Source organism: Lasioglossum baleicum, unplaced genomic scaffold (assembly GCF_051020765.1).
Source record: "Lasioglossum baleicum unplaced genomic scaffold, iyLasBale1 scaffold0063, whole genome shotgun sequence".
Taxonomy (NCBI): domain Eukaryota; kingdom Metazoa; phylum Arthropoda; class Insecta; order Hymenoptera; family Halictidae; genus Lasioglossum; species Lasioglossum baleicum.
In genome coordinates, this window is record NW_027469123.1 from 601701 (window position 1) to 614157 (window position 12457).

General features: G+C 49.5%; 1 protein-coding gene across 1 annotated transcript; it reads left to right on the forward strand.

Moving 5' to 3' along the window:
* Positions 1-1548: 1548 nt before the first annotated feature.
* LOC143219711 (uncharacterized) lies at positions 1549-6828 on the forward strand. Its single transcript, XM_076445585.1, has one exon. The coding sequence runs from the start codon at positions 1549-1551 to the stop codon at positions 6826-6828; it is 5280 nt and encodes a 1759-aa protein (XP_076301700.1).
* The last annotated feature ends 5629 nt before the right edge of the window (positions 6829-12457 follow it).

A 12457-nucleotide genomic window follows, 5' to 3' on the forward strand; every position in this document is an offset into this window, starting at 1 on the left:
TCAATAAATGAAAACGTGTATAGATAAAATATATAAAATAAAAGTCAATAAATAAATAAATAATAATAAGTAAATAAATACAATGGACAAAACACAACAAACATAAGAAGGGGGGCAAAATAAAGGGGAAAAAGAGATCAAGATAAAATTTATAATATAGAATATAAAATATATATAGAATAAAATGAACTATTATAAAATAAAAGGAGGGGGGTCGACCGGCAGGTCGCATCTTTGTAGACGGGGGGAGGGGATTATTGCTCCACCTCGCCCCCCGCGACCTGCCCACCCCGGGGGCGCCTTAACGGCCGGCACCCCTTGGCGGCGGTGGAAGTACTAAGTAGTCCCACCGCCGCCATTACGTCTGCGGCCCCTTACAGGGGGCCGTCGGCCTCGACGGGGTTGCCCAGCCGATGCTAACCTCCTGGTGGCGGGGGGGGTCGGCTTCCCTCTCCCTCTCCGCTGCCTCCTTCTGGGTTATCACAATCTCGCAGAAGGAGGCAAACGCTGCTCGTGACCTCTCGCTGTCGATCATGTGGTCGACCACGACCGGCAACGAGAGGTCCATCCCAATAACGCCCGTTAGGCCTCTGCGAGGCGCAGACCACGCTAGACTTTCTTCCAGCGTATGCCGCGCAGAGTCCTGGGCCTCTTCGCAGTGGTGGCACTGCGATCCTCCCAGTGCCAGTTATGAACACACAGTTTGAGGAAACGGCGGTATGCAGGTAATTTAACTTATGCGCATGCATTGCTGCAACTTGTGCTGTATAATGTAGAATTTTTGTTACCGCGCCATCCGATTTTTATACATGTGCAAATACTCGTACCCGCTGCATTGTATTTTTTCCGCACGCGACAAGGAGGGGACAGAGGCGAGTTCCGGCTCGCGTCTGTCCCCTCCCCCCGTCCCACCCCCCCTGGTCAACCCGCATTGTTCCGGCTGAGTCGGTACGCTCGATCTCGCCAGCGCGCTACTTTCATGTATAGGAGTTTAAATTCAAACACCTTAGCGATGACCGTTAGCGCTCAAGAAGATCGCGAGCAGCGGAGAAAAACAATGCGAGCGTCGCGAAGTCTCCGTTGCCCGTGAGAGAGCGAATTCGAACAGAAGCGTTTAGAACCGCGAATCAAAAACACACGTACGACAAGCAGAGTATCGCGCCGAGCGAATCGAGAAAGCAAACGGTCTAGGACCAAGGAGCCCGTGTTCCTACTATTAGCTAATAAAGACGAAGTGTTTATTTAAAACGAGGTTCTCGCGTTGTTCAATCCAACCTGGACTAATTCCTTCCTCACGTGAACCGGCGATAAAATAAATATTTAGAGTGTTCCGATAAGATCGAAGGTATCGCGAACATTTTATGGTCCTTCGAGCCGGATCTTTATAATATCGTGAGGAGAACAATTGCCGAGGACAGTGCTGTGCAATCGGATCACTCCGATTGACCAAAAGACATTAACAATCTCTTCTAGTAAGTACGGTTAGTGAGTTCAAACCCACTCGGGAAACCGTTAAAGCAAAACCAGTGCGCCAGTTTAAAATTAGCCATGGATGACCTCCAACGTGTTATCGTCGAGCAAGAAAGGACGATCACTCAAATTGAACGCGCCTTGCCCAATTTGAAAAAAGTGGGAGTTCAAAACTATACTACTGCAAAGGTTAAAAACCGAATGAAGGCCTTGGACGTACTCTGGGACAGGTGTCAACAACTGGACACACAACTACACCAGGAATCCACCGAGGCTGACCGCATAGACCTGAACTACTTCGCGACTGATGCCTTCTCCAAAGCGGAGGACGTGTATCTGACGACTACCGACTACATGTCCGAGATTCTCCACACACTGACCAACCACCCATCCACCCACACAGCCGGAGACGATTCCAAGGACCACACTAAGGGCGTCACAGGTCGTAAGACAAAATTGTCACGTATCGATGTACCGACATTCTCGGGTGTTCGTATTGAGTGGGAGGATTTTCGCGACATGTTCCAATCGATGGTCATAAACGATGAAACGTTAACGAATGTCGAACGTCTTCATTATCTTAAAGCCAGTTTAACAGGCGCCGCGCTTAAGTTATTGAGTAATATTAGAATCACGGAATCGAATTTCACCCACGCATGGAAGAAACTCAACGATGAGTTCGAGAACACGCGACTCCTCATAACGACTCATCTAAGCGCGATTGCGGACACACCGGTAATGAAATACGAAACTGCAGACGGACTCCGTGCGTTGCGCGATACGGCGGACTCGTCAATCACCGCCCTCAAAAATCTCGGCCGTCCGGTAGATAATTGGGACGATTGGCTGGTCCATACTCTTAGCCAAAAACTGGCTCCGCGAACGCGTCACGAATGGAACCTCAAACTCGGAGAATCCTATGACCCTCCGACGTGGGAGCAGTTCATTGCGTTCATTAATACGCGAATGCGTGGTCTAGATGGACCCTCCACAGGCACCTCCAATGCGTCTCGAACCGTTGCGAAAACGCATATAGCGACCGTACAACCCAATAGTGCGACCACGAATAAATGTCCGCATTGTTCCGGGAGTCACCCCCTCTATCGTTGTGACGAATATAACCGTGCCGATCTACAACGCCGCCTCGTTATCGTAAAACGATTGAAATGTTGCGTGAACTGCCTACGTAAAGGGCACTGCTTGAACGAGTGCCGCAGTCAATCAAGATGCTACAAATGTAGTCAAGCGCATCATACGTCGTTACATCGCGATACCGACAGCTCGATGGCGGGCCGTAACCCTCCAACGAAAATCAGCACTCCCGCGAGTGCCTCCGCCAAGCGTACGACAGCGAACGGTTCCGAGAACGCCATATCGAATTCAAACGATTGCGGAATCGACTTTGCCAACGAGACGTCATTAGTACACACAGTACTTCAAACCCAAACACGCGCCCAATCGGTTATTCTTGCGACAGCACGTGTCATCCTTCGCACGGTAGAAGGCCGCATGATACAAACAAAGGCCTTACTCGATCAAGGTTCCACATACAGTTTCATATCCGAAACACTAGCACAGACGTTACGCACTCGGAGGCAAAAAACAAGTCTAACCGTCAACTGTTTTGGCGACACATATAGCGGGAAATCCAAGTCATTCCTCAATCTTGGGATTGAACCGGTACATGGGAAGGGACCGTCCCTCCCAATTAACGTGTACGTATTTCAACGGATAACTTCATATGCTGCAACAAAGACACGCCCGGTCGCGTCTTGGCCACACTTACAAGGGCTGGAGCTCGCGGATCCTGAACCCTTCGACAACTGTCCGATACATTTACTTATTGGCGCAGATCTCTATGGTGCGATTCTCCTTAATGACCTTCGCCAAGGCCCCTTCGGCAGTCCGACTGCACAACTAACGATATTCGGCTGGATACTTTCCGGACCCTCTACCGGTGGGGAGTCAGCTGAGCATTTTAACGTCGCGTCCATTCATATGGTCAACGCGGAAGCCGACGAGTTACTAAAACGGTTTTGGGAAACCGAAGAAGTAGTCGTGAAACCGCATCTTACCGAAGATGAGAAACAATGCGAAAGACATTTTAGAGAGACGCACCAGCGGGACGAAGCGGGACGTTATGTGGTACGCCTTCCCTTTAAAACGTTCCCCCCGCCGATCGGGGAGTCATTGACAATTGCGACGCGTCAATACACACGACTCGAGCGACGCCTGGAGCGAGATACAGGACATGCGCAAGCATATCACGATTTTTTAGCGAAATATCGAGAGCTCGGACATATGGAGTTTGTTCCGTTAAATGAGCAGTCTAACGTCCCAGCAGTATACCTTCCACACCATCCCGTGATAAAGGAACATAGTCTAACGACAAAACTGCGAGTCGTATTTAACGCATCGTGCGCTACATCAAACGGAACGTCCCTCAACACATATTTACAAGTAGGCCCCAAATTGCAGAACGAACTGTTCGCTGTTATCGCGCGTTGGAGACAGCATCAATTTGTCCTGACTGCGGATGTCGCCAAGATGTTCCGCCAAATTCGCGTGCACCCGCTGGATTGCGATTATCAGCGCATACTCTGGCGTCCCCCTGGTAGCGACGTTGTGAGACCCTGTCGACTAACTACCGTCACTTACGGTACAGCGTGTGCACCCTATTTAGCTATTCGCGTACTGAATCAACTAGCCGATGATGAGGGCGACAAATTTCCTCTTGCTAAGACTATATTGCAACAAAACATCTATGTAGATGACGTACTATTCGGCGCTGACGACATCAACACCGCGCGGGAGATGTGCCGTCAATTACAAGCCTTGCTTCTAGCCGGTGGATTCCACTTGCATAAGTGGTCGACTAACGATCCTACCCTCTTCACTGAGATTCCTCAGGGGGAACACGAAGTTCCACTGGACCATCCCCTAGAGGTCGATACGAGTCTGAAAATTCTTGGAGTAGCGTGGTCCCCGCGGACCGATACATTTCTTTTCAAAACCCATATCCCGGGTGACATTGGCTCAACTAAACGCACCGTGTTGTCTTCCATCGCCAAGCTATTCGACCCTTTGGGATGGGCCACTCCTATCGTAATCACGGCAAAAATGTTGATCCAGGAGTTATGGATGCGCGAGCGTGACTGGGACGAAAGGCTTCCTGCCGATCTTCTCGAAAAATGGCAATCGTATTGTCGGTCACTCCAAGACTTGAACGAAATCCGGATTCCCCGTTGGACCGGAGTAACGTCTACCACAGCCGAGTACGAATTACACGGATTCTCCGACGCGTCGAGTCGGGCGTTCGCGGCCGCCGTATACATCCGCGTGATTCAAGCTAACACGAGCGTGAAGACGACCTTGATAGCCGCGAAATCTAAGGTGGCTCCGCTTAAAACCCTTAGCATTCCGCGTCTCGAACTTAATGCCGCAGTTCTATTGTCGAAACTCATAGAGTCGATTCTTTCCACTCTGCAGTGTCCCACCGCACCGATATATTGCTGGACTGATTCTACAGTCGTTCTCGATTGGATGAATAAGCATCCGTCCACGTGGAACACATTCGTGGCTAACCGTGTCGCGGATATTCAGTCACGACTCCCTTCGGCGTCATGGAGACATGTTCCGACTGCCTCAAATCCGGCTGATTGCGCGTCCCGCGGCATTCTTCCGAGCGAACTTAGAGATCACGCGTTATGGTGGCACGGGCCACCATGGCTTGGAAAATCGCCTCAACATTGGCCTGCTCGACGAACTGATTGTCGGGAAACCGACCCAAATCATGATGCTACCGTGATCGCAGAACTTCGAGGGGGCAGGGTTCATACCGTGGCGCCGGAAACGACAAACATGGAATTGCCCGAGCAATTCTCTTCGTGGCCGAAACTCCTTCGAGTCACCGCCTACATCCTTAGATTCATAACGAACGCGAGACCCAAACAATCGTCGGAGCCAAAAACTCTGACGAGATTAACGGCCGTAAATGTCAACGAGGCACGACTGTACTGGTGCAGAACAGCCCAGTGCGCAGCCTTTCCAAATGAAATTCAAGCGCTCCGCCAAGGACGCGCTCTCCCATCGAAGAGCCCATTGCTCAAACTACACCCTTTTCTGGACGAACATAACATCGTACGTCTTGGCGGGCGGCTGAGACACTCTACATTGCCGTATGATGAGAAACATCCCATCATCCTCCCCAACGGTCGAATAGCTGAGCTCATTGTCGACCATGCTCACCTTCGAGCCCTTCACGGAGGTCCACAATTAACGCTTAGAATCATGCGTCAAATGTATTGGGTCATTGGAGCCAGAAATATGGTACGATTCCGTATTTATCGTTGTGTCGCTTGCACGCGCCATCGGGCAAGTACACCAACACAAATTATGGGTGACCTTCCGTCCGCGAGAGTCACTCCCTCGAGAGCGTTTTTACATACCGGCGTCGACTATGCCGGTCCTTATTACATACTACCCGTCACGAGCCGGGGTCAACGTACCCGAAAGAATTACGTTGCTCTGTTCGTATGTCTTTCCACACGTGCAATACACCTTGAACGCGTAGGGGATTATACCACTACCGCGTTTCTCGCCGCGCTCAACCGATTTGTAGCGCGCCGCGGAATTCCCAGCGATCTATACAGCGACAACGGAACGACTTTTCAAGGAGCTGACAGAGAGCTCTCCCGCACGTTTCGGACAATTACCAAAGACGCCAACCTGGCATCTCGCCTAGCCATCGACGGAACCACGTGGCACTTCATACCTCCCGCGACTCCTCACTTCGGTGGTCTTTGGGAGGCCGGGGTCAAAGCAATGAAGCACCATTTGCGTCGGGTTGTGGGCAACCATACCCTCTCTATCGAGGAGTTCAATACGCTACTTTGTCAAGTCGAAGCCTGTCTAAATTCGAGGCCAATTTTTCCAATGTCGAACGATCCACACGATTTTACGGTATTAACGCCGGGACACTTTCTGATTGGAGTCCCATTGACCACCGTCCCCGCAGAAACTGTTCTAAATGTAAACGAAAATCGTCTATCTCGCTATCAACGCGTTCGCCACATGTACGAGCATTTCTGGCGCGCTTGGCATCACGACTATTTACACTCGCTACAACAACGACATAAATGGGTTAAGGAAACTCCCAATATCCGTGTAGGGAGGATGGTCTTATTGAAGAACCATCTATTACCACCATGCAAGTGGGATTTAGCGCGTGTTATTGCCTGCTGCACAGGAAAAGATGGCAAGGTCCGTGTGGTGACGGTCCGAACCGCTACCTCTACCTTTGTGAGGCCAATCGCCCAGATCTGCCCTTTACCGATCGCGGCGTGCGAAGCGGAGTAACGTTACTCATAGGTTGTAAGTAATTTGATTTGTAATTGCACACATATAAGCGTTACCGATCGTACCTGGCGGATACGAGGCGGGCGGTCTGTTCCGGCTGAGTCGGTACGCTCGATCTCGCCAGCGCGCTACTTTCATGTATAGGAGTTTAAATTCAAACACCTTAGCGATGACCGTTAGCGCTCAAGAAGATCGCGAGCAGCGGAGAAAAACAATGCGAGCGTCGCGAAGTCTCCGTTGCCCGTGAGAGAGCGAATTCGAACAGAAGCGTTTAGAACCGCGAATCGAAAACACACGTACGACAAGCAGAGTATCGCGCCGAGCGAATCGAGAAAGCAAACGGTCTAGGACCAAGGAGCCCGTGTTCCTACTATTAGCTAATAAAGACGAAGTGTTTATTTAAAACGAGGTTCTCGCGTTGTTCAATCCAACCTGGACTAATTCCTTCCTCACGTGAACCGGCGATAAAATAAATATTTAGAGTGTTCCGATAAGATCGAAGGTATCGCGAACACGCATAAAACTTAAAAATATGATAAAATAAAAGATAAAATCAATAGTCAAAACGTGTATAGATGAAATTGATAAAATAAAAGTCAATAAATAAATAAATAATAATAAGTAAATAAATACAATGGACAAGACACAACAAACATAAGAAGGGGGGGGGCAAAATAAAGGGAATAAGAGATAAAGATAAAATTTATAATATAGAATATAAAATATATATAGAATATTATGAAGTATTATAAAATAAAAGGAGGGGGGTCGACCAGCAGGTTGCATCTTTGTAGATGGGGGGAGGGGATTATTGCTTCACCTCGCCCCCCGCCACCTGCCCATCCCGGGGGCGCCTTAACGGCCGGCTCCCCTTGGCGGCGGTGGAAGTACTAAGTAGTCCCACCGCCGCCATTACGTCTGCGGCCCCTCACAGGGGGCCGTCGGCCTCGTAGGGGTTGCCCCGCCGATGCTAACCTCCTGGCGGTGAGGGGGCCGGCTTCCCTCTCCTTCTCCGCTGCCTCCTTCTGCGTTATCACAATCTCGCAGAAGGAGGCAAACGCTGCTCTTGACCTCTCGCTGCCGATCATGTGGTCGACCACGACCGGCAACTAGAGGTCCATCCCAATAACGCCCGTTAGGTCACTGCGCGGCGCCGACCACGCTGGACATTCTTCTAGCGTATGCCGCGCAGAGACCTGGGCCTCCTCGCAGTGGTGGAACTGCGATCCTCCCAGTGCCAGTTATGAACACACAGTTTGAGGAAACGGCGGTATGCAGGTAATTTAACTTATGCGCATGCATTGCTGCAACTTGTGCTGTATAATTTAGAATTTTTGTTACCGCGCCATCCGGTTTTTATACATGTGCAAATACTCGTACTCGCTGCATTGTATTTTTTCCGCACGCGACAAGGAGGGGACAGAGGCGAGCCGGAACTCGCCTCTGTCCCCTCCCGCCGTCCCGCCCCCCTGGTCGACCCGCATAAAACTTAAAAATATGATAAAATAAAAGATAAAATCAATAAATGAAAACATGTATAGATAAAATAGATAAAATAAAAGACAATTAATAAATAAATAATAATAAGTAAATAAATACAATGGACAAAACACAACAAACATAAGAAGGGGGGCAAAATAAAGGGGAATAAACGATAAAGATAAAATTTATAATATAGAATATAAAATATATAGAATAAAATGAAGTATTATAAAATAAAAGGAGGGGGGTCGACCAGCAGGTTGCATCTTTGTAGAGGGGGGAGGGGATTATTGCTCCACCTCGCCCCGCGCGACCTGCCCATCCCGGGGGCGCCTTAACGGCCGGCTCCCCTTGGCGGCGGTGGAAGTACTAAGTAGTCCCACCGCCGCCATTACGTCTGCGGCCCCCTACAGGGGGCCGTCGGCCTCGTCGGGGTTGCCCCGCCGATGCTAACCTCCTGGCGGTGGGGGGGGGGGGGGTCGGCTTCCCACTCCCTCTCCGCTGCCTCCTTCTGCGTTATCACAATCTCGCAGAAAAAGGCAAACGCTGCCCTTGACCACTCGCTGCCGATCATGTGGTCGACCACGACCGGCAACGAGAGGTCCATCCCAATAACGCCCGATAGGTCTCTGCGCGGCGCAGACCACGCTAGACTTTCTTCCAGCGTATGCCGCGCAGAGTCCTGGGCCTCCTCGTAGTGGTGGCACTGCGATCCTCCCAGTGCCAATTATGAACACACAGTTTGAGGAAACGGCGGTATGCAGGTAATTTAACTTATGCGCATGCATTGCTGCAACTTGTGCTGTATAATGTAGAGTTTTTGTTACCGCGCCATCCGATTTTTATACATGTGCAAATACTCGTACTCGCTGCATTGTATTTTTTCCGCACGCGACAAGGAGGGGACAGAGGCGAGTTCCGGCCTGCGTCTGTCCCCTCCCCCGTCCCCCCCTGGTCAACCCGCATAAAACTTAAAAATATGATAAAATAAAAGATAAAATCAATAAATGAAAACGTGTATAGATAAAATAGATAAAATAAAAGACAATAAATAAATAAATAATAATAAGTAAATAAATACAATGGACAAAACACAACAAACATAAGAAGGGGGGCAAAATAAAGGGGAATAAACGATAAAGATAAAATTTATAATATAGAATATAAAATATATAGAATAAAATGAAGTATTATAAAATAAAAGGAGGGGGGTCGACCAGCAGGTTGCATCTTTGTAGAGGGGGGAGGGGATTATTGCTCCACCCCGCCCCGCGCGACCTGCCCATTCCGGGGGCGCCTTAACGGCCGGCTCCCCTTGGCGGCGGTGGAAGTACTAAGTAGTCCCACCGCCGCCATTACGTCTGCGGCCCCTTACAGGGGGCCGTCGGCCTCGTCAGGGTTGCCCCGCCGATGCTAACCTTCTGGCGGTGAGGGGGCCGGCTTCCCTCTCCCTCTCCGCTGCCTCCATCTGCGTTATCACAATCTCGCAGAAGGAGGCAAACGCTGCTCTTGACCTCTCGCTGCCGATCATGTGGTCGACCACGACCGGCAACGAGAGGTCCATCCCAATAACGCCCGTTAGGTCACTGCGCGGCGCCGACCACGCTGGACATTCTTCCAGCGTATGCCGCGCAGAGACCTCTGCCTCCTCGCAGTGGTGGAACTGCGATCCTCCCAGTGCCAGTTATGAACACACAGTTTGAGGAAACGGCGGTATGCAGGTAATTTAACTTATGCGCATGCATTGCTGCAACTTGTGCTGTATAATGTAGAATTTTTGTTACCGCGCCATCCGATTTTTATACATGTGCAAATACTCGTACTCGCTGCATTGTATTTTTTCCGCACGCGACAAGGAGGGGACAGAGGCGAGTTCCGGCTCGCGTCTGTCCCCTCCCCCCGTCCCACCGCCACCCTGGTCGACCCGCATAAAACTTAAAAATATGATAATATAAAAGATAAAATCAATAAATGAAAACGTGTATAGATGAAATAGATAAAATAAAAGTCAATAAAGAAATAAATAATAATAAGTAAATAAATACAATGGACAAGACACAACAAACATAAGAAGGTGGGGGCAAAATAAAGGGAATAAGAGATAAAGATAAAATTTATAATATAGAATATAAAATATATATAGAATAAAATGAAATATTATAAAATAAAAGGAGGGGGGTTGACCGACAGGTCGCATCTTTGTAGAGGCGGGGAGGGGATTAGTGCACTACCTCGCCCCCCACGACCTGCCCACCCCGGGGGCGCCTTAACGGCCAGCCCCCCTTGGCGGCGGTGGAAGTACTAAGTAGTCCCGCCGCCGCCATTACGTCTGCGGCCCCTTACAGGGGCCCGTCGGCCTCGTCGGGGTTGCCCCGCAGATGCTAACCTCCTGGCGGTGAGAGGGTCGGCTTCCCTCTCCCTCTCCGCTGCCTCCATCTGCGTTATCACAATCTCGCAGAAGGAGGCAAACACTGCTCTTGACCTCTCGCTGCCGATCATGTGGTCGACCACGACCGGCAACGAGAGGTCCATCCCAATAACGCCACTTAGGTCACTGCGCGGCGCCGACCACGCTGGACATTCTTCCAGCGTATGCCGTGCAGAGACCTGGGCCTCCTCGCAGTGGTGGAAATGCGATCCTCCCAGTGCCAGTTATGAACACACAGTTTGAGGAAACGGCGGTATGCAGGTAATTTAACTTATGCTCATGCATTGCTGCAACTTGTGCTGTATAATATAGAATTTTTTGTTACCGCCATCCGATTTTTATACATGTGCAAATACTCGTACTCGCTGCATTGTATTTTTTCCGCACGCGACAAGGAGGGGACAGAGGCGAGTTCCGGCTCGCGTCTGTCCCCTCCCCCCGTCCCACCGCCACCCTGGTCGACCCGCATAAAACTTAAAAATATGATAATATAAAAGATAAAATCAATAAATGAAAACGTGTATAGATGAAATAGATAAAATAAAAGTCAATAAAGAAATAAATAATAATAAGTAAATAAATACAATGGACAAGACACAACAAACATAAGAAGGGGGGGGCAAAATAAAGGGAATAAGAGATAAAGATAAAATTTATAATATAGAATATAAAATATATATAGAATAAAATGAAATATTATAAAATAAAAGGAGGGGGGTTGACCGACAGGTCGCATCTTTGTAGAGGCGGGGAGGGGATTAGTGCACTACCTCGCCCCCCACGACCTGCCCACCCCGGGGGCGCCTTAACGGCCAGCCCCCCTTGGCGGCGGTGGAAGTACTAAGTAGTCCCGCCGCCGCCATTACGTCTGCGGCCCCTTACAGGGGCCCGTCGGCCTCGTCGGGGTTGCCCCGCCGATGCTAACCTCCTGGCGGTGAGAGGGTCGGCTTCCCTCTCCCTCTCCGCTGCCTCCATCTGCGTTATCACAATCTCGCAGAAGGAGGCAAACGCTGCTCTTGACCTCTCGCTGCCGATCATGTGGTCGACCACGACCGGCAACGAGAGGTCCATCCCAATAACGCCACTTAGGTCACTGCGCGGCGCCGACCACGCTGGACATTCTTCCGGCGTATGCCGTGCAGAGACCTGGGCCTCCTCGCAGTGGTGGAAATGCGATCCTCCCAGTGCCAGTTATGAACACACAGTTTGAGGAAACGGCGGTATGCAGGTAATTTAACTTATGCTCATGCATTGCTGCAACTTGTGCTGTATAATATAGAATTTTTTGTTACCGCCATCCGATTTTTATACATGTGCAAATACTCGTACACGCTGCATTGTATTTTTTTCCGCACGCGACAAGGAGGGGACAGACGCGAGCCGGAACTCGCCTCTGTCCCCTCCCCCCGTCCCACCCCCCGGTCGACCCGCATAAAACTTAAAAATATGATAAAATAAAAGATAAAATCAATAAATGAAAACGTGTATAGATAAAATAGATAAAATAAAAGACAATAAGTAAATAAATAATAATAAGTAAATAAATACAATGGACAAAACACAACAAACATAAGAAGGGGGGCAAAATAAAGGGGAATAAACGATAAAGATAAAATTTATAATATAGAATATAAAATATATATAGAATAAAATGAACTATTATAAAATAAAAGGAGGGAGGTCGACCGGCAGGTCGCATCTTTGTAGAGGGGGGGAGGG

Coding starts and splice junctions, on each gene's coding strand:
- LOC143219711 (XM_076445585.1), top strand. CDS start 1,549: ATGGATGACCTCCAACGTGTTATCGTCGAGCAAGAAAGGACGATCACT.